Below are 19,063 nucleotides of genomic sequence, written 5' to 3'. Positions count from 1 at the left end.
AAGTTTTAACGCCAAAACATTCTCCCACACATTTCGATAGATTTCATCTGCCATCTATCTTAGTACAGTACTACAGCATGATACTACTATATGGATCACCTAGTAAACTTAAAACGGCAAAACAAACTAATTTGCAGATTTAAATATCTTGTTAAATGTTTTTTTTCTTTATTCTATTTAGATTTTCGATAGATTTGTTCAGTTACTGATACTTTGATTTTCGAATTGTTATTCCTATACTCCATTCCTCGTTTATTATCATTTCGCAGCTTTTACCAATTAGAGCTATATGTCACAAACAAACAATAATTTGGTAATAAGTGGGAACTAGTACAATCGTGTTTACAGTGTAGTCCAAAAGTTCAAGTTCTATTAAAATAAACATTTTTGTTTTCTTTTTTGGCCAAAGGTATAAAAATTCTAAGGATAACATTTTGGAACAAATTGGTGTTTATGTACTGTATGATTTTTTAGACGAACGAGAACAAATATATTCTTAAGGCAAAATAAACCTTTCACGAAAAATTAATGATTGGAACAATAAAATCAACCATCAAGAGTTAGACAACAACACAAAGTAACTATTTACACTGCTTAGCCCTGAAATTATCATGGTCAAGAAGCCTAACCATGAGCTTCTCAAGCCTCTTCCAACTCACCGTTGGCTTAACAACCTCCGGAGTCTTCAACCTCAATCCCGTGTCTGTTTGACTTAACAGCTCGGTGTCAATCTTATCGAGCACGAGATCATCTTCTCGGAACTCCCTTGCGAATGGAGCCCCGCTTTGGACCATATCCTGGAAATTCTCAACCGTTAGATTCAGGGCACGCTGTTGGAGAAGCGGATCCCAGTTTGTGTAATGCAGGTCGTGATTGACAGTTGTGTTCTGATAATCTTTGTTGTTGCACACAACTGTCTGAAAATAGCCTTCAGATGACAAGAGGAAGTTGGTATAGTACATCAACAACGTTCTTGGGAGATTGTCCCATCCCCAAATGCAGAACTCCATGAACGGTCTTGTTAAAACTAAGCTGGTTGAACCTATTAGAAGAGATTCATTCACAAAAAGAAGAAAAAGGCAATCATATGCTGAGGATAAGAGTGATCATGAAATGAGGTTAAGTGCTTTCTTACCCATGAAAAGTTTGAATGAAGCTGGCAAAGATCTCCGTTCTTTAGCCCAAAAGACACCAGATTTCTTCAAATGGTAAAAGCCAGGATCGATAATGATAGGCCTTGCTCTTTGGTTCCTGCAAAATTCACAGTTGGAGCTATTACGCAAGAGGCAACGTAAAATGATCTGTTTCTAAATATAAAACAGAGGACATTCAAGGTAGGTATACATAATATTAGCTCCCTCACTCTTTCCAACCGATGTTGCTTGTGTGCTCGATGAAGTTCAGGTAACGTGGCAAGTATGAGAAAATATGCAAAATATCTGAAACCGAAAAAGAGCCAAGAGTACAATAAGATCACTGAACTATAAAAAAAAGAACTGATAAGTCGAAGCCAAAACCAAAAATTTAGATACTTTCTTGTGTCTTACATTAAAGCTCAGTGTTCAAAGTCTAGTTAAAGTGAATACACAGAAACAAACCTAACATATATACATCATATATCTTCCTACTTTTTGTACAAGTCAATAATGCAAGAAGACAGTAAGTCAACTGAGAGGACTCCATTGAAGGACACATCAACCAGAGGGGACGAGATTTGAGGATAAATCAGGTTCAGAGGACAATCACAAGCATTCTGATTTTCTTAATTCCTATACAATAGAGCATTGTCTACAAAGACAACCAACCAAACCATAAGACTTTTGTTTCATATGATATTCCTACTTTATACAAATGAACACTGTCTACACCTAATTTGATTTTGAATTACACAACACGAACATTTTCAGTTTGAAATCTCTAATGAACTTATCACTACTAACTAACACAAACACAACATGAAGCAAAGATTAAGAAATTGGTTTTAAGAATTGAACAAAAAGTAACCATCTTGAGGCATGAGAGGATAATCAGAAGAACTAAGATTAATAAACCAATCCCAATCCTCAGCTTTCTTCAACAAAATCGCAACACCATGAAGCGTACTAGCTAACATCGTCGGACCTTTCTCCGTGACCAAATCAGCTAAACCCATAACCATAACATTCCCAAACTTCTTCTTCTCCGCTCTCACATACTTCGCCAGCTCCATCCTCTCTTCATCCGAAGCTTCGAGGTCCAAATGAAGAAGGTAGTAGTTTCTCGGATGGTATATTGCTCCGAGCAGCCGCTTCACACGTCTCCCATCTCCTTTCGTCCCCGTCACCAGATACGCGAGCCTCGGAATCTTCGATTTTCCGGTTAGGCTTCGATTTGGGGTTGAACCGGAGGATGAATCTGATGGTTTTCGAGAGGTTAGTGTTAAACCCAGAAGGAATAAAAGAAAAACGCCGAATACTGAAATCGCTTGTCGAGAATAAGAACGAGGAGAAGAAATGTGAGATCTTTTCATGTTTGGTTCATATAAATTGAGAGCTTAACGATTTCTCCGGAGCATGTCCGTCTAGATCTGAGCCGACGGTGGAGAGAGAGAGAGTTAAGCCGGGAAGAAGACGAAAGTTTGGTTTTTTAATTTTGAAAAATTAAATCGGTTGGTGGAATAACTAAAACGCTGTCGTTTTTGTTATGACGAAACGTGGATGATAAGAAACCGTCCGATTAGTATAGGATATTCACAGACCGTAGGATGAGCTTGCTTTGAGTCAACGTCAGATTTCACATCACTCACAGACACACTCACAGTTGCTTATGGAGCAACCAAATTCAATAAAAAAATTTAGGACCTATAATTTTTTTCGAAATTGACGTAATTTGTTTACAAAATATCTATAAAAAATTTGTGGAAAATAACGAAATCGAGAATTATATTATAGTTATTGAATTTAAAAAGAAAAAAAAGAAAACAAAATCAAACTAAACTAGAAGCATCAGGTAGACCTTGACGCCAATCGTCATCTCTATTTGTAGCCGAAACGCGACGGTTTCCGCCGCTGCGATTGGCGTTAACGGTGACGTTGGTAGCGGTGGATTCGGTGGAGTGTTGTTTAACGGGGACTTCAGCTCGGCAATTGGGACAATTAGTGTGATCTTTAAGCCACGTTTCAATACACTTGACGTGGAAAGCGTGCTTACACGCGCTAAGCCGTCGAATCTCTTCACCGTCCTTGTAGTCCTCGAAACACACGGTGCACTCGTTTCCTATCTCCTTTGAATGTTTCTCCTTATGGAATTTCTCGTCGGAGTCATTAGCCGCTGCGGCGGCGGTGGTGGTCTCGGCGGTGGTCGGTGGGGTGATATCCACGGTAACGTCTTCAGAGGAGGAAGAGGAGCTTCGGCTGCGACGGGGAGAAGAGGAGTTGCGGCGGGAGGAAGAGCAGGGAACGGTGAAGAAGAGAGCGTAAACTAAGGCGGGAACGGCGACGATTGCGATGACGGCGAAGATTAGTTTGAGAGGAGAGAGATCGATGCTCCGTGGAGGAGCTGGGAAAGGTGGTGGAGGTCCGAAGATGATGAAGGTTGAATTGGTAGTGATGGTGGTGCCGGGAAAGACGGTGGTGGGAACTGTAACGGCGGGAGTTGGGACGACGGCGTCGACGCCGGAGCCGAAGGTGGTTGTTGTTGAATTATTGAACATAATTATTTGGTGGGGAAAGAGAGATAATGGAAAGTGCTTGTTTACTAAAGTAAGTTTGGTTTTGTCTTCTTTTTTTTTTTTTTTTCTTCTCCGACGAAATGTCAAAATTATATATTTGTATATTTGTAACGACACTTTCGTTAAACAAGCTTACAGGTTGTAGTAGTATATGATAAACTCGTATACAACAATCACGACACTTACATAACAAAGTAAGTAAATTTATTTCATTGTATTATTAATACAGTGATAAAGATGAAGAAGGATCTTCTTTGGTGTTTTGTAATGATGGTTACATGGGATGGGAGATTGGGAGTAGTGGTTGGAAAATTTGGTGGTGGTTTTTGTCGGTGTGCCACCTCAATTCTTTATTCTTTATTTCCCACTTTATATTTGTATATGACACTTGGTTTGGGTTGTGTAAGCTAAATGGGCCAGTGATTTGAGTTACTCTGACTAACGATGGATTTTATCCGGCGCACAATTGTTAAATTATGCATAATGTTATGAATTTTTAAGATGAGTAAAAATTAAAGAGAGTCAAGATCTTTGCCAAATTTGATCGTAAATGAAGATATCTACTTAAATAAAGATGAATATAAATCACTAATAAGATACCTTTTTTATGTGTTTGTTGGCTACTTCTGATAATTGGTTTATGATTGGTATATTAGAATCGTTTAAAAGGATTATACAATTTGTTTAATATGTAGAACTCTATATGTCTTTCTCTATCCAAGGTAACATGTACGTACAGGTAAGGCCTAACCTAAGGAGATATTCCAAAATATTTAGTAGAGAGAGCTTAACCACATCCCACATAAATTAAATCACATGTTCTATAAAAAAAAATCATGAAGCTTTGTTTGATGGAGAAAAAAGCAAGAAAACATATCAAGACCACAAAGATAAAGACAATATAGACTACGATGTAATTAGTTGGTAGATACATATGTATGTTGTTGTTCTTCTTTATTTACCACAAATCCAACAACGTTGGTTAAAAGCCAAAACTCTTTTTCTGCTATCTTCTTATCACCAAAATTTCAACATATTTCATAATTTTCTTTAAACAACAAAATTAAAATTAGAACTAACGACGAAAACAGTTGACGGCGTGTCTAAACAAAAAAAAAACGGGTTAATTAATAAAATAAAAATCATCATCACCGTTAAGTAACGGCGGAAAGTCTCCACGGTGCCATCCAGGGCAGGCGTTTACTTCCGTCGGGGTTCGTATCTTCCTCTCTCCTTCCTCTCTCCAGAAAAAAAAACGAGGAAGAAGAAGAAAATTGAAGATTTTGTTGTGTTGGCGACGATGATGACGATACCACCTGCATCGTGCTCATCTTAGCTTCCTCCTCTTTTTGAGTTTATCTGTATTTATTCCACAAGGGAGGAAAAAAACTCCTTTTTGACTTACATTTGTTTTTAAGAAGAATCTAGAAGATAACAATTGAGGAGCTTCCTGTTATAGGATTCACGATTAGGGTGTTACTTCATCTCATCGGAGTTGTGTTTTTACGGAGGATTTCAGCTGAAATATTGGGAATTTAGGAGTTTAGAGTTGGATTGAGATAAGGAGGGTTGAGGTATAAACTTAAGTGGTTTGGTTCTTTTGTAGCAATTGTTTATGTTTGGGAGAGGAAGATGAGAATTGCAAGTGTTGTTATGGTTATTGGTGCTATGAGACTTGTCTCTGGTGTGAGTTGAAAAAATAGTAGATACTTTGTTTAACGTCTTTTGACTATGGAGAATCATCATCCTTCGACTCTCTTGTCTATGGATTCTAGTGCTTCTTCTCATGAGGAGCTTGATTTGGAGATGAATAATAATAACAGACAATCTCTTCTCTCTGGCCCTCCTGATATCAATTTGCCTCTCTCTGCTGAGCGAAGTCCTCCTCCACAGCCTTGGAACTTGGATTCTTGCGACATTTTGGATGTTGGGTTAGGTTCACAGGCTTATGAGACTGAGAATTACTTGAGTGTTGTGCCTAAGGTTGGGAGGAAATGCGCGAAACGGGTTGATAGTATCTGGGGTGCCTGGTTTTTCTTCAGTTTCTACTTCAAGCCTGCGTTAAACGAAAAATCAAAGGCGAAAATCGTCCGGGATAGCAATGGGATCTCTGGGTTTGACAAGTCGGATTTGAAGCTTGATGTGTTTCTAGTTCAGCACGATATGGAGAACATGTACATGTGGGTTTTTAAGGAAAGACCTGAGAATGCACTCGGGAAGATGCAGTTGAGGAGTTACATGAATGGGCATTCTAGGCAAGGGGATCGCCTGTTTCCTTTTAGTGTTGAAAAAGGTTTTGTAAGGTCTCACAGAATGCAGAGGAAGCACTACAGAGGTTTGTCAAATCCGCAGTGTGTTCACGGGATTGAGCTTGTTCCTTTGCCAAACCTCACATGTCTTGATGAGGAAGAGAGGAAAAGGTGGATGGAGCTTACTGGTCGTGATTTGAATTTCACCATTCCAACTGAAGCTAGTGACTTTGGTTCGTGGAGAAACCTTCCCAACACTGACTTTGAGCTCGAGAGGCCGACACCTTCTTTGAAGAATCCTTCTGCAAGCCACTCTAAGAAATTACTCAATGGATCAGGGCTCAATCTCTCAACTCAACCATCCAACCATTCCAATGGTGAAGCAACCGATCTATCTCCCTCAAGCCACAAGAAGAGGAAGGACTTATTCTCAAATGGGATCCATGAGGAGGAATGTTGCTTAACCGTGAACCCGATACCTCCTGTTATCGAAGCTCACCAGAACGAGCTACCAAATTGGTCAAACGAGTTTACCGGGGCCATGAAAAACGTTTATGGACCTGTTACTGCTGCAAAAACGATATATGAGGATGAAGAAGGCTACTTGATCATAATCAGCCTTCCTTTTGTGGATTTAAACAGCGTTAAAGTCTCATGGAGGAACACCCTCACACATGGAATCATAAAAGTTTCATGCATCAGCACATCGCGCGTTCCATTTATAAAGAGACATGATAGAACATTCAAGTTGACAGATCCAGCCTCTGAGCACTGCCCACCAGGAGAATTTGTCAGAGAGATCCCGTTATCAACCCGGATCCCAGAAGATGCAAACATTGAAGCGTATTACGACGGACCTGGATCAGTTCTTGAGATACTTGTTCCAAAACTAAGAGCTGGCCCGGAAGAGCATGAGGTGCGGGTGTGTCTACGTCCTCATCTCAGTGGAAATGATCTTATGCTGACATAAAAAAGAGAAGCATCAGTCCAGTTTTCTTGTTTTTAGAAGCTTATTATAGGAGTCATCTCTCATTGATATTGGCCACTCATACATAGGCGTTTTCACTGTTTTAATGGGATTTTTCATCACATTGCAATCTGTGTGTACGATTCCTTGGATTCGACCCTACCCGTAGATTCAATTTGTGTTTGTTGTACAAAGATAGAAAATTTGTCATAATTTAAGATAGTACTAATTTACCATAATAGCTCGTTCAAGAAATAAAAAAACAAAACATATCAGATACAATTTGAGGCTACTGATTGAGATCAAGCAAGAGCTGTCGAAGTGCATCCGAAGAGAGAGGTATATTCAGACACTCTTGTCCATCAGAGTTTCTCTTAGTCTTAACCAGCTCATGGTCTTTAAATTCCGTGAGATGTGAGTTCAAAGTCACTTGACTGCTCACAAAGAAGCGTTCCCGAGAGGCTGAGTACAGATCATCAGTGGGCATGCCGTCGTCATCTGGGTGAGAAAGTTGATACTCAGCTAGAATCTTGAAGACGTTTTGAGCGTTTGGCGTTAAACTCTGTAAGACAATGGCTGCTGTTTTAGCAGTTTGGGCTGTGCTTCCCTGTGCAAGAACCAATGGGAAGAATACGCCTTCGACATTGTATGGGGCAAATGTTGGAACATGGTGCCATAGCCAGTTAAACTGTGTATGCACCATTTTCTTGTCCCACACTGCCAAAATAACATAGCCTTAGGTCAAAGAAGCAATACTTTAAAGTATTGGATAGATAGCAGGTGAGCAGAAATAATTGTAATAGAGCCTAGTCATGATGATCAATTAGCAGTTAATTTAGAGAGCGATGGAGAAGAATGCTTACATAATGGAGCGTTGACATGGTCAATAGAGGCAACAATACGTATGTGCGAACAAGAAGCAAGCCGGGCAAGAGTTTGTTGTGATTCAGGATCCCTTAGAGCAGGGCCGTCAATGTTATGGACAACAACACATATGAAGCAGTCTTTATCTTCAGACTGTGGGTCATGTAGAAAGGAAAGAATATCATCTATAGAGCGTGAAGGAAATGTTTCTTGAGCTTTAGACAAGCTCCCAGAACTCTTTCTTCTACACTTCAACAGCTCGGACAGAAGTTCAGCTAATGCTAAAAGAACCTGCATTTGCAACATAGAAAAGAAAATTTTGCTATTACCTTAAGCTAATTTCTTTCCAACATGTGAGAACATAGAGCTGTTTAAGAGAAAGAATTGCTGGGTTCCAAAGTGACAGAAGGGTACCTGTTTTAGATTAACGGAAGGGAGGTAGCCATTGATAACCACAACGGAATAATCAGTCAAAGAAGCAGAAGCAAAATCTTCAATTAAAGCTTTCTTAGATCCAAAGCCATACATTAGAAGGCCAAAGCCACACCTGTAAGCAACAAAAAATGAAATGAGGACACACCAAAGTATGAAAACGAAAATGGAACAGGATTTACTAACTGCTAGAGGAGATATACAGGACAAGGTCTAGGCTCAATGTCAATGTTATATTGCTCTCAATAGTTTCTATCATATGTGATATTTCAGATTCTAACTTGTAAGGTTCTTGTATCTAGGAAAGAGGAGGATATGCTTGTCAAAAGAAAAAACCTTTTCTCACCTGAGCTCAAAGACCCACTTTGGGTACATAGTTTTGTAATCACCCATAAGCTCAGAAATCTCATCGGCGTGCTTCATTTGGATATTAGATGCTGTTTCTCTAAGCTCCTGAAACACACATAGCGTATCTGCATCAGCTTGTTAAGGGAAGCATTTATCACCAAAAGCATAATTTGGAAGAGAACATCCAAAAAATTTCACCTGCTCATCAACGATATGAATATCAGAGAGCTTGTGGGCTGATCGCTTACTCGCCCCACCCAATTCTTTTGCCAAAAAGTAGTTTCGTGAGAACCCACACTCGTCTTCTTCGATGTTGTCAATATCCTCCATCTTTGTTTGCACAAAACAGTGAACAGTAATAAGAGAGTAATCTAGAATTTTTCAAACACTGAGTAAGAAATTAACAACATAGCAATGCCTGAACAATTAATCAGTAACTCAATTCACCCAAATCTATGCAGGGAACGAGAATCACCTCTACAGAATTGGGACACTACACGAACAAAATCACGGCAGCGAATGACTCGTGGATTCGATTGGGCCGATTAGATCGCCGGTAAGAACTTCGACGATAAGATTTAGCTGCCGGAGACCAAATAAAAATTGACCTACGATGACGATGAGATGCAGTCTCGATTTTCCCGCGTCTTTTTTTCTTCGTCGTTTTCCCGGTTCCAACTCGACGTCGTCGTTTCACAAGTATAAAATTATATACGGTTCAGATTCCATTATCGGATATGATAACAGATCCAACGGTCAGCATTGAAGGATTTTTCTCAGTCTCCATGGCTTAACGGCTTAACCTCGTTCTTCTCTATTTCACCTAGATTCGACATTCATATTTATACTACTTACTTTTTTCGTTACATTCATATTTATACTTCTTACTTTTATTTAACCTACTTTAGTTTCTAGATAATTGTACTTCAATCCACATTTCAACTAATCAAATATAACATTTCTTACTTGCTTTTTAGAAATACATATGAGATCTTTACTAGTCTGAGTTCCTCAGTTCATATCCCTTGTGTGATGCTTAGGAATTTTAAAACTAATTATATATATGCAGCCTGCCACATAGAATAGTTTGTATTTATATACGTTGATTTACCGGCCATTGAAATATTTTAGTCTCAATAATATACCACAAGATCAAACAAATTAAACACTTACGAATCTCTCTGATAATCATAATACCATAACTTGTGATTATTGTGAAAAGGTGATGAATCGTGTACCATTAGCTATAGCGCTGATATTATGATATTAACAACTATATATATATATGACTTCAGTACGTACTCTAGAGTTTAAACATGATATTGAATAAAAATTAGGCTCCAAATGTTTACGATCTAATAAGTATTTGGAATGCTCCGCTCCATATATACAACGTAACCATTCTTTTTTTTTTTTAACCAATACATAAATTAAAAAGCTCAAACTCCATTAAAGAGGAGTAGTTACAGGAAGAAGGTAGATCCTTTGCCAAAGAAACAACCTCAAAGATTATTACAAAAGAAACAACATGAAGAGAAACAAAAAGAAGATTGGTACGAAGCTCTCTGCAAACTGCCAAGATAACGTCGAGCTCTATTGCATAGCCGACGACATTGAGGAGAAACAAAGATTCTCCACAATCCGCAAAATAAGCTAGCCTAATGTTATGATGGAGGAGATTGATGATACAGCAGTGGAAAAATTGATAAAACGTAACCATTCTAAGCTTCAATAATAACTAACTAAATCTTGTTATGATGCAGGAGATTGATGATATAGCAGTGGAAAAAAAATTCAAGCAACAATGTGAAAGGTGTAGGCGTGTAGAGGTAGCCAGGTAGATTACGAAGAGATAGAAGTTAAGAAAATTATAGTTGAGATTTTAGAGGCAGTAGGAAGAAGAAAGGACTATGAGAGCTTCTGATAATTGGAAATTTACAAGCAACAAGTTGTCAAATGGGACGACGACTAGTGGTTTCAACACTAGTCTCATTCAAGGACACATTGAAAAGAATACAGCGAAAACTATTGTGGGAGACAATGTTTGAGACTAGAAACGATGATTGATTTATTTACTAGTGATATATTGGTATCCAGCTATGATGAAACTTTCACACAGGTTTATCCAGCTAAGACGAAACTTAGTTTTTTTTTTTTTTTTTTTGTTTGTCATCAGACGAAACTTAGTTATGCACAAGATATTAGCGCACTTAATAATCAAGAACGAGCAAACAAAATTAATTGTTTGTAGCTATTCAAATTTGGTAGTGATATACAATGAAAATATTAGCATAAAAACTAGAATGTTTTAATTTATATATGTTGAATTTAGAGCAATGTTTTATACTAATAAAGGTTTTTGTTTTTGTCTACTATAATTTGGAGCTCGTTTAAAATATTTTTAGCAGGGGAAGGAAAAAAAACAATATTAATATTGGAATTTTTCAGTGAAGGTGCCGCGAACCCCGCACGTGCCAAAAAAAAAACGCACCAAAAACAAAAAATTTCCAAGTTTATTAGCAAAACGATTGAGCGAAAAAACGCGTTGGTGTATCATCAGAATCTGGACCTGAATCAGATCTATTCGGGTCGGGTCGAATTAGTAGCTGATCGGAGAACCGGCATTATGGCGGCAGCGAGAAGATTACGGGCTCTCCAATCCCAGCCGGAGAACAAGGTGTGTGTCGATTGCTCCCAGAAGAATCCACAATGGGCTTCGGTTTCATACGGCATCTTCATGTGCTTGGAGTGCTCAGGGAAGCACCGTGGCTTAGGTGTTCACATCTCCTTCGTCAGATCCGTCACCATGGATTCATGGTCTGAGATCCAGATTAAGAAAATGGACGTCGGAGGCAACGAGTGTCTCAACAAATTTCTGGCTCAATACGGGATCGCTAAAGAGACCGATGTCATTGCCAAGTACAATTCCAACGCCGCGTCTGTGTATCGAGATCGGATCCAGGCTTTAGCTGAGGGAAGGCAGTGGAGAGATCCGCCGGTTGTGAAGGAATCGGTTGGTGGTGGAGGCATGAATAAGAAGCCTCCGTTGTCTCAGGGAGGTGGTAGGGATTCTGGTAATGGTGGATGGGATAATTGGGATAATGATGATTCATTCAGATCTACGGATATGAGGCGGAATCAATCGGCGAGTGATTTTAGGTCATCGGGAGGTCGTGGTGCTCCGGCTAAGTCGAGATCGTCGGAGGATATATACTCGCGGTCTCAGCTGGAGGCCTCGGCGGCGAATAAGGAGAGTTTTTTCGCGAAGAGGATGGCTGAGAATGAGTCTAAGCCTGAGGGACTTCCTCCTTCTCAAGGAGGTAAGTATGTTGGGTTTGGATCTAGCCCTGGTCCAGCTCCGAGAAGCAATCAACAAGGTGGTGGTGGTGGTGATGTTTTCTCTGTTATGTCTGAGGTAAAATTAGATGCTTTTTTTAGAGTGATTTGATTAGATGTTGAGTGACTTCTCTGTTTATCGTGTGAATGATTGTGTTTGTTTTACGTTGTACTTACAAATAGGGTTTTGGAAAATTGTCTCTTGTTGCTGCATCAGCTGCGAATGTTGTGCAGAGTGGCACCATGGAGTTCACTTCCAAGGTACTTCTTTTATCATTCTGCTTTGGTGATGTGCTCGCTTTGTTAGGACGTAATCATTCAGCTCACTTCTTGGTAACAATCTGTAGTCTTAGTTATTTCATAGCCGTGTCAACTTAATGTTGAAATCTAAGTACCGCTGTGCTCAATACTCTGTTAGGATATCTCATTTTCAACATTTTTAAGTAACAGAAAGTTAGACTCCTGTCTAGCTGCATAATGTTCTTCAGGCTTACTGTATTTTGTCTCTATGCCTTTGCAAAATCTCTAGTGAGGTCCACTAAAACTCTGAATAGCATAATGCATGATGCTCTCTATACTTGTCAAATACTGCTGACAAGAAAATCTTGGATTGTATGATAAGAAAATTTTGTTTCATTTCAGGTCAAAGAAGGTGGCTTAGATCAAACGGTCAGTGAGACTGTTAATGTTGTTGCGAATAAGACTACAGAGATAGGACAGAGGACATGGGGGATCATGAAAGGAGTAATGGCTATTGCTTCACAAAAGGTTGAAGAGTTCACTAAAGAAGAAGCATCAACCTGGAATCAACAGAATAAAAACGAGGGCAACGGTTTCTACCAGAACTCTGGGTTTGGAAACAAAACAGCAAATTCATCTTTTGGAGGGTCACAGTCGTCATCATCAAGTGGTCAAAACAACAGTTATCGGAACTCGAATTCTTGGGATGACTGGGGAGAAGAGAAGGATACCAAAAAAGAAGCAGCACCAAAGGTGTCGACGTCTAATGATGATGACGATGGCTGGGCTGGTTGGGATGATAATGATGCCAAAGATGATGACTTCTATTATCAAAGTGCAGGCGCTAAGAAATCTGTAGGTCACAACGGGAAATCAGACACTGCTTGGACCGGTGGAGGGTTTCTCTAGCGGTAAGCACTAAACACCAATCAAGTTGAAAACTACTCCCAACACTTTAATGTCAATACGTTTGCAATAACACGAATTTGCTAATCACAGGTGTTTCAGGATGATGGTGAATGAAGTTGTACAATTAAGGAAAAGCAGAGGCTGCGGTTTTAGTGCTCTGTCACAAGAGAGAGCAGAGTGGTTATCTCAACCATATTAAGCCATCACAGGTCCTTCTTTTCACATATCAATTGCTTTGGCGATCAATCAAATCGATCGTCACTATTTGTTCTTCTACAATATAGTTTCATTTATATTTGTACAAGCTTTATAGAGGACGGCTTACTGAACCATTCGGGTTAGTCTTCAGCTCTTTTTTTTTTTGAGATTCAAACTTTTATTTTTCCTGAAATCTGTAATGATCCACAAAAACAATTTTTTTCCTTTTTATTACTGTTATCTTTCTCATTCACATACTATATATTTGCTTGTCCGGTTACTATGTTACGCAATATCGTTTCCTAGTTCATAATAATTTCTAATTGTCTGAACTCTGAACTAATGAAAATAAGTTTAGAATTTTGAAGTTTGAAACTTAAAGAAGGCTACGTTTAACGTTTGCTTAACGTATACGATGCAACTTGATTTATGTATTCATTATAAATGTCATATATTTCATTTGTCTCTCAGACAGTCACACGTTATGTGTTCGATCATACAAACTGGACCAGTTCACACTTCCATTCAATAATCCGACATCCCTGAACCGGGACAAGACTTTTCAAAAAATTTAAGTAATTATGAGTTCTTATATTTATTTTTATTTTTTTGTCAACGAGTTCTTATATTTTTTATAATAAAATTTTGGTCTTACTGAAAATCCTAAATTATTTCAAATCAATAAAAAGTTTTACAAAAATCAGTCAAATCTACTTAATAAAAAATCATTGCCCTAATAAGTAATAACGCATACGTTTGGATTTGTTTCACTATATGATTAAGTAGGAGATTACATACTTTTCAAGTCATTCAACAAAAAATGTAAGCATTAATATTGTAAAAGCTGTCAAATGAAAGCTTAATGGACCACATGTGGACAGCAAACTCTGTTCTAATTCTAATCTACTCACGCGTGAGCCTATTTAAAGCCACACAAAGTTCCTTACCTGTGTATATCCCTCTCTTTCTCTCTCTCTCTCTCTATTTCTTCACCAATTCTTCTTTTTCTCGTTCACCAACAATATTCTAGGGTTTATTATTGGTTTCTCTTCATTCTCTCCTCTAAAATATTTTTCGAGAAAGTGAGAGAGATCATGGGGCTATATGGAATGGTAACAGGGAAAGCAGGAAAGAGTGGATTTGGATCAGCTTCAACTGCTGAAGATGTCACTCACTCCATTGATGCCAATCATCTCACTGCCATCATCACAGGTTCTGCTTTCTTTCTTTTTTGTTTCTTTCATTATATCTGATATTTTTTCTTCTTCTCTTACAAATCATGAAAAGAGGAAAAGCCAAGCAAATCTAGCATTGCCAAACAAATCTAGTTATACGTTTTTGGTATCTTTGTTTTCCTGTTCTGCCAAAAAAGACAAAAGAATAAACAAATACTTGTCAAAATGACTATAGATATAATTAAGGTAACTATAAATAGTTTTTATGGTGGAAGAAAAAGTCAAACTTGGGATTTTGTGGGAAATAAATATAAAGGGATTTTTTTTTCCATTTAAACAACCGAAAATTTAATTTCCTTTTTTTTGGTCAACAAAAAAAAAAAATTCCTTTTTTTATATTGTAAATAACCAAAATATTAATTCTTAATTTTCTATTTTCTCTATAATTAAGACTGAGATAGCAAAACAAAAAAAAAAATTTATATACATATCAAACTAATAAAATAGAAAATAGCAAATATATAGTATGACATAAATTTAATTTCATCTATGCATGCATCTTAATTTGTAAAAGACACGAAAGTACGATACGAATGTTATAGTTGTACGTTGCTTCATCCGTTTGTAGGATTATTCTTTTTTGTTTTGTCTGGAATATCTTGAAATGATTTAAAAAAAACTGCAAACGAATGGGAAACAAAAGGTGGAACAAGTGGGATTGGACTGGAGGCAGCAAGAGTGTTAGCAATGAGAGGAGCTCATGTCATCATTGCTGCAAGAAACACAAAAGCTGCTAATGAATCTAAAGAGATGATTCTTAAGATGAACCCTAATGCTCGTATCGATTATCTTCAGCTCGATCTCTCTTCCACCAAATCAGTCAGATCCTTCGCCGATCAGTTCCTTGCCCTTAACCTCCCTCTCAACATACTCATGTACGTTTGAGTATTCATTTTGATTTCATTGTTTTTTTTTTGTCTCTCTTTTGGAGTGATTAAGAGAGTTGATGATGTTATTATGTTTGTGTCTTTTTGAAATATTAGAAACAATGCAGGAGTTATGTTTTGTCCTTTCCAGCTTACTGAAGATGGGATTGAATCGCAATTCGCAACAAACCACATTGGTAAGATTCATATTTAAATGTTTCCTTGTCAGAAGACTATATGGAGATGCACAATATTTATGATCAAAACATCATGTTAAGTACATGAATTCTAGAGAAATATGCTAAAGTCAATAAACCCTATTAAAAAATTAACTTACTTGAGTTAGTGTAATCTATATTTATGCTATAATATAATGGATAGTCCAGGTCATTTCTTGTTGACGAATCTGCTTCTGGAGAAAATGAAGAGTAGCGCAAGAGAAAGTGGAATCGAAGGAAGGATTGTGAATCTGTCATCTGTTGCTCATACTTATACTTATCCCGAAGGTATCAAGTTCCAAAGCATCAACGACCCTGATGGGTAAGTTTTTAATTAGCTACTTGATACATATATATTGATCAACTTGAGGTTAATTTTCTTAAAACTAAGATTGTATATGGTATCATTATTTAGATATTCGGACAGAAGGGCTTATGGACAGTCCAAACTCGCAAACTTGTTGCACTCCAATGCACTCTCTCGTAGACTAAAGGTAATATATCTCTTTACATACATATATAACATGCGATATATGCCATAATAAAATGATCAATATGTATAAACTAAATTACAATGTGGTTTGGTGTATAGGAAGAAGGTGTGAACATCACAGTAAATTCGGTACATCCTGGACTTGTCACCACTAATCTCTTTCGCTACTCCGGTTTAGGAATGAGTACGTACCAATTCTCTATTTCTTCATTCCTACGTACACTTCAATCTTGATCATTTTCCCCTAAACTCGACATTTATTTACGTATGTTCAGAGGTCTTCAAGGCTATGACTTTCCTCTTGTGGAAAAACATACCTCAGGTGATTTTAAAACCTTTTTTAATTTTTGTTTTCTTTCCTTCGAATTTTTCTTATACTACGAGATTTTATAGTTAACGTTGTTTTTGTTTTTTTTTGGGTATTATTGTTATTTTGTTAGGGAGCAGCTACTACATGCTACGTCGCACTTCATCCTGATCTCAAAGGCGTCACAGGGAAGTACTTCGCCGACTGCAACGCCATCACTCCGAGCAAATTCGCCACCGACAATTCTTTCGCCGATAAACTTTGGGATTTCAGTGTCAAACTCATCGATTCTCTCCCTCACTAAAATGTACCAATCAAATGTATCCTTCGTTCTTAATATTGTTGTTACATTAATTGAAATATCTTTTCATCACCTCATATTTTCGTTATGGAATACAATATATGTTTAGTGAAAACGTTGTCCATTGTGTAAGAATCGTATAAAAGTATTAAAAACACACAACTGTTTGTGTAAGAAATAACATTATTTTCATCTAGTAATCTATTTATTTAATTTCTCCAAATGAAATTTAGAAATTAAGAAACGTATATTATTACAAAGGTTATAAAAAGAAAAAAAATGCACTAATGAGAATAGGTGTCAAGTCAACACTGTATAATGGGCCTATACTAGTGGGTTTCTTCAGCTTCCCAAAGGCCCATCGTTCGTACGACGACGGCGGAAAGAGCAACAACAATCGCTGCAAAAACCGGCGGCACAACGAGGTCCATCTTCGACCTCCGGAAAAGATTCGCCGGAAGACACAACACCTCCGTGGGAAGATCCAACGGAACCAAAATGGCTGCGTCGGAACCGCACCGCCGCGAGAACCCCGCGGAAGAAGCAGAGGAAGACGGGTAAATCGCCGACACGAATGCGAATTCCGGTGCGAGAGAGATGATCGCCACCGTGGTAGTCAGAAACAACGTCCACGTGGCGCCGTAGACGAAAAGCGGAACCCGCCAGGCGAATCGGTGAGTCAGAGATGAGAAAAGATTGCGAATCATTTTAGGTTTGAAGTTTTTTTGTTTTTTTAAAGGTTTCAACTTTATCTCTCTTTACTCTTTATGGGTTTGGAGTTCGATACCGATGGTAAAATAGTACTTGTGCCATAGAAAATGGAGTAGCTTCGATGAAGGAGATAAGTAGAGAAGAGAAGATAACCTAATCTCACCTGCTGCTCTTATTAGTTTTGCTAACGACGAATTGAGGATAAACTTTGAAACGACCACATTAATCGCCGTTTAAACTAGAAGAAGTTAGTCAGATTCACATTCACACCTATGCATCGTTTGCTGATTGTAATGTTGTGTTTTGGGATAATTTACTGTTAAATTATGCTCATTTAGGACAAAATTTAGCTGTCGGAGACTAAAAGTTAAGTATTTGACGAAGACTAATGTTTGTGATAGCTCACATAGGACAGACAGACACCAATAGAGGTAAATTTACAAACAAATCAAAATGTCTCATATGTGGTATGACTTCCATTGGCTCAAACACACCACACCACTTTATGTGCCGGTTGTTTGGAGTTTTGCTAGGGGTTTAATAAATTAAATAAACTAAAACTCAAGGTAAAGAATTTTAGAGTGTGAGAAACTTTTTGGACTTTTTCTTTTGGGGTTGTTATAATACAAAAGTTTGATATGAGAAAACACCTAGATTTGAAGGTTTGAAACAAAGTTAACATCATTCCATCTTTTAAATATATAAATATTTATACGCGTGAATATTTTAATCAAAATAAAATTTCAAAGTATTTAATATGTTTGATAAGTATTTTAATATGTTTCTTTTTCTTGCGAATCTGAACAAATTTTCTTTTAATATATTTTTAAAAATTTCAAATCCTTACATTTTAAAATACAATAAACTCTATTCAAACGAAAATGATAACACGTTGTTTGTTACTACATTTCTATTTGAAAAATACAGTATGTTTCATAAAAAATCTATTAAAAACCCATATAATTTATTTTCTTTTTATTTACTATGAAAATAAAAATATTCCAAATCCAACACCCAATCTTTTTTCCAAAGTGTAGGAAATGATTTTAAAATGTTTGTTTTTTTATACTAAAAATACTTAAAATTTTGTAAAAAAAATATTTGTGGGATTTTAGATGTTCTTTTTTTTTTGGTAGAGAAATATTCTAAATTTTGTTTAATACTAAACAAAGACAGATTTTAATTAATATAATAATAAATGGCCTACATATACACGTGGATATTCACAAAGTAAGAAAAAAAAAACAGAACAGAAAATAAAATGATTGTTCTCTTCTCTTCTCGTACCTTCCTTCCAAGATGTCATCAGCAACTGCCACGTTTCCCTTCCCCATCTTTTTCCTTTTTTTTTTCTTTCTTTCCCTTTACTTAAATAAAAGTCACCCCCACAAGTTTCAGTTTTTTCTTAAAACAACCTCCATACTTTTTAATTCTTTTAGATTTCCCCCTAGAATCACCACAATCTAAAAAAAAAGATCCAATTTTCCACTAATAAATTTTTTAATTACAATATATAGTCAACTCATAAATATTAATATAATTTCTGAAAATAAACAAAAAAAAATAAAAATTACTAAACATTATTAAAAAGGAAAACTGAATAGCAATTAGTTAAAAAGATACTAAAAGTTAAACCAATTAGGGACTGTTTTGTATTTTTCTTTCAATTTGGATATACTA

The 19,063-nt window shown here is 37.1% G+C and overlaps 7 protein-coding genes across 7 annotated transcripts; 3 read left to right on the top strand and 4 right to left on the bottom strand.

Moving 5' to 3' along the window:
• Positions 1-444: 444 nt before the first annotated feature.
• Positions 445-2,605, bottom strand: LOC17887728 (beta-glucuronosyltransferase GlcAT14C). Its single transcript, XM_006294326.2, has 4 exons — positions 2,005-2,605; positions 1,364-1,439; positions 1,136-1,251; positions 445-1,042 (listed from the first exon to the last, which is right to left on the bottom strand). Exons 1-4 carry the CDS (start codon positions 2,507-2,509, stop codon positions 582-584), a joined length of 1,158 nt encoding a protein of 385 aa, XP_006294388.1. The 5' UTR covers positions 2,510-2,605; the 3' UTR covers positions 445-581.
• Positions 2,606-2,904: 299 nt separating this feature from the next.
• LOC17888095 (RING-H2 finger protein ATL33) lies at positions 2,905-4,008 on the bottom strand. Its single transcript, XM_006294839.2, has one exon. The coding sequence runs from the start codon at positions 3,689-3,691 to the stop codon at positions 2,966-2,968; it is 726 nt and encodes a 241-aa protein (XP_006294901.1). The 5' UTR covers positions 3,692-4,008; the 3' UTR covers positions 2,905-2,965.
• Positions 4,009-4,962: 954 nt separating this feature from the next.
• LOC17889201 lies at positions 4,963-7,158 on the top strand. The gene has a single exon (XM_006295430.2). The coding sequence runs from the start codon at positions 5,441-5,443 to the stop codon at positions 6,926-6,928; it is 1,488 nt and encodes a 495-aa protein (XP_006295492.1). The 5' UTR covers positions 4,963-5,440; the 3' UTR covers positions 6,929-7,158.
• On the bottom strand, positions 7,122-9,214 carry LOC17888051 (origin of replication complex subunit 2). Its single transcript, XM_006294417.2, has 6 exons — positions 9,045-9,214; positions 8,768-8,899; positions 8,568-8,674; positions 8,204-8,336; positions 7,789-8,080; positions 7,122-7,642 (listed from the first exon to the last, which is right to left on the bottom strand). The coding sequence occupies exons 2-6, from the start codon at positions 8,897-8,899 to the stop codon at positions 7,215-7,217; spliced, it is 1,092 nt and encodes a 363-aa protein (XP_006294479.1). The 5' UTR covers positions 9,045-9,214; the 3' UTR covers positions 7,122-7,214.
• Positions 9,215-11,084: 1,870 nt separating this feature from the next.
• LOC17889234 (ADP-ribosylation factor GTPase-activating protein AGD7) lies at positions 11,085-13,532 on the top strand. Its single transcript, XM_006293966.2, has 4 exons — positions 11,085-11,984; positions 12,089-12,166; positions 12,548-13,056; positions 13,145-13,532. Exons 1-3 carry the CDS (start codon positions 11,196-11,198, stop codon positions 13,052-13,054), a joined length of 1,374 nt encoding a protein of 457 aa, XP_006294028.2. The 5' UTR covers positions 11,085-11,195; the 3' UTR covers positions 13,055-13,056; positions 13,145-13,532.
• A 510-nt stretch (positions 13,533-14,042) lies between these two features.
• LOC17890094 (short-chain dehydrogenase TIC 32, chloroplastic) lies at positions 14,043-16,749 on the top strand. The gene is made up of 8 exons (XM_006294441.2): positions 14,043-14,464; positions 15,131-15,362; positions 15,471-15,550; positions 15,740-15,893; positions 15,987-16,065; positions 16,164-16,248; positions 16,340-16,386; positions 16,505-16,749. Exons 1-8 carry the CDS (start codon positions 14,347-14,349, stop codon positions 16,673-16,675), a joined length of 966 nt encoding a protein of 321 aa, XP_006294503.2. The 5' UTR covers positions 14,043-14,346; the 3' UTR covers positions 16,676-16,749.
• Positions 16,750-16,837: 88 nt separating this feature from the next.
• Positions 16,838-17,986, bottom strand: LOC17888138. Its single transcript, XM_023785073.1, has one exon. It carries the CDS (start codon positions 17,377-17,379, stop codon positions 17,002-17,004), a length of 378 nt encoding a protein of 125 aa, XP_023640841.1. The 5' UTR covers positions 17,380-17,986; the 3' UTR covers positions 16,838-17,001.
• Positions 17,987-19,063: the final 1,077 nt, after the last annotated feature.

This window comes from Capsella rubella, unplaced genomic scaffold (assembly GCF_000375325.1).
Source record: "Capsella rubella cultivar Monte Gargano unplaced genomic scaffold, Caprub1_0 scaffold_4, whole genome shotgun sequence".
Lineage (NCBI taxonomy): Eukaryota > Viridiplantae > Streptophyta > Magnoliopsida > Brassicales > Brassicaceae > Capsella > Capsella rubella.
Note: the sequence above shows the minus strand (reverse complement) of the source record. Positions and strands in the feature narration are given on the sequence as shown.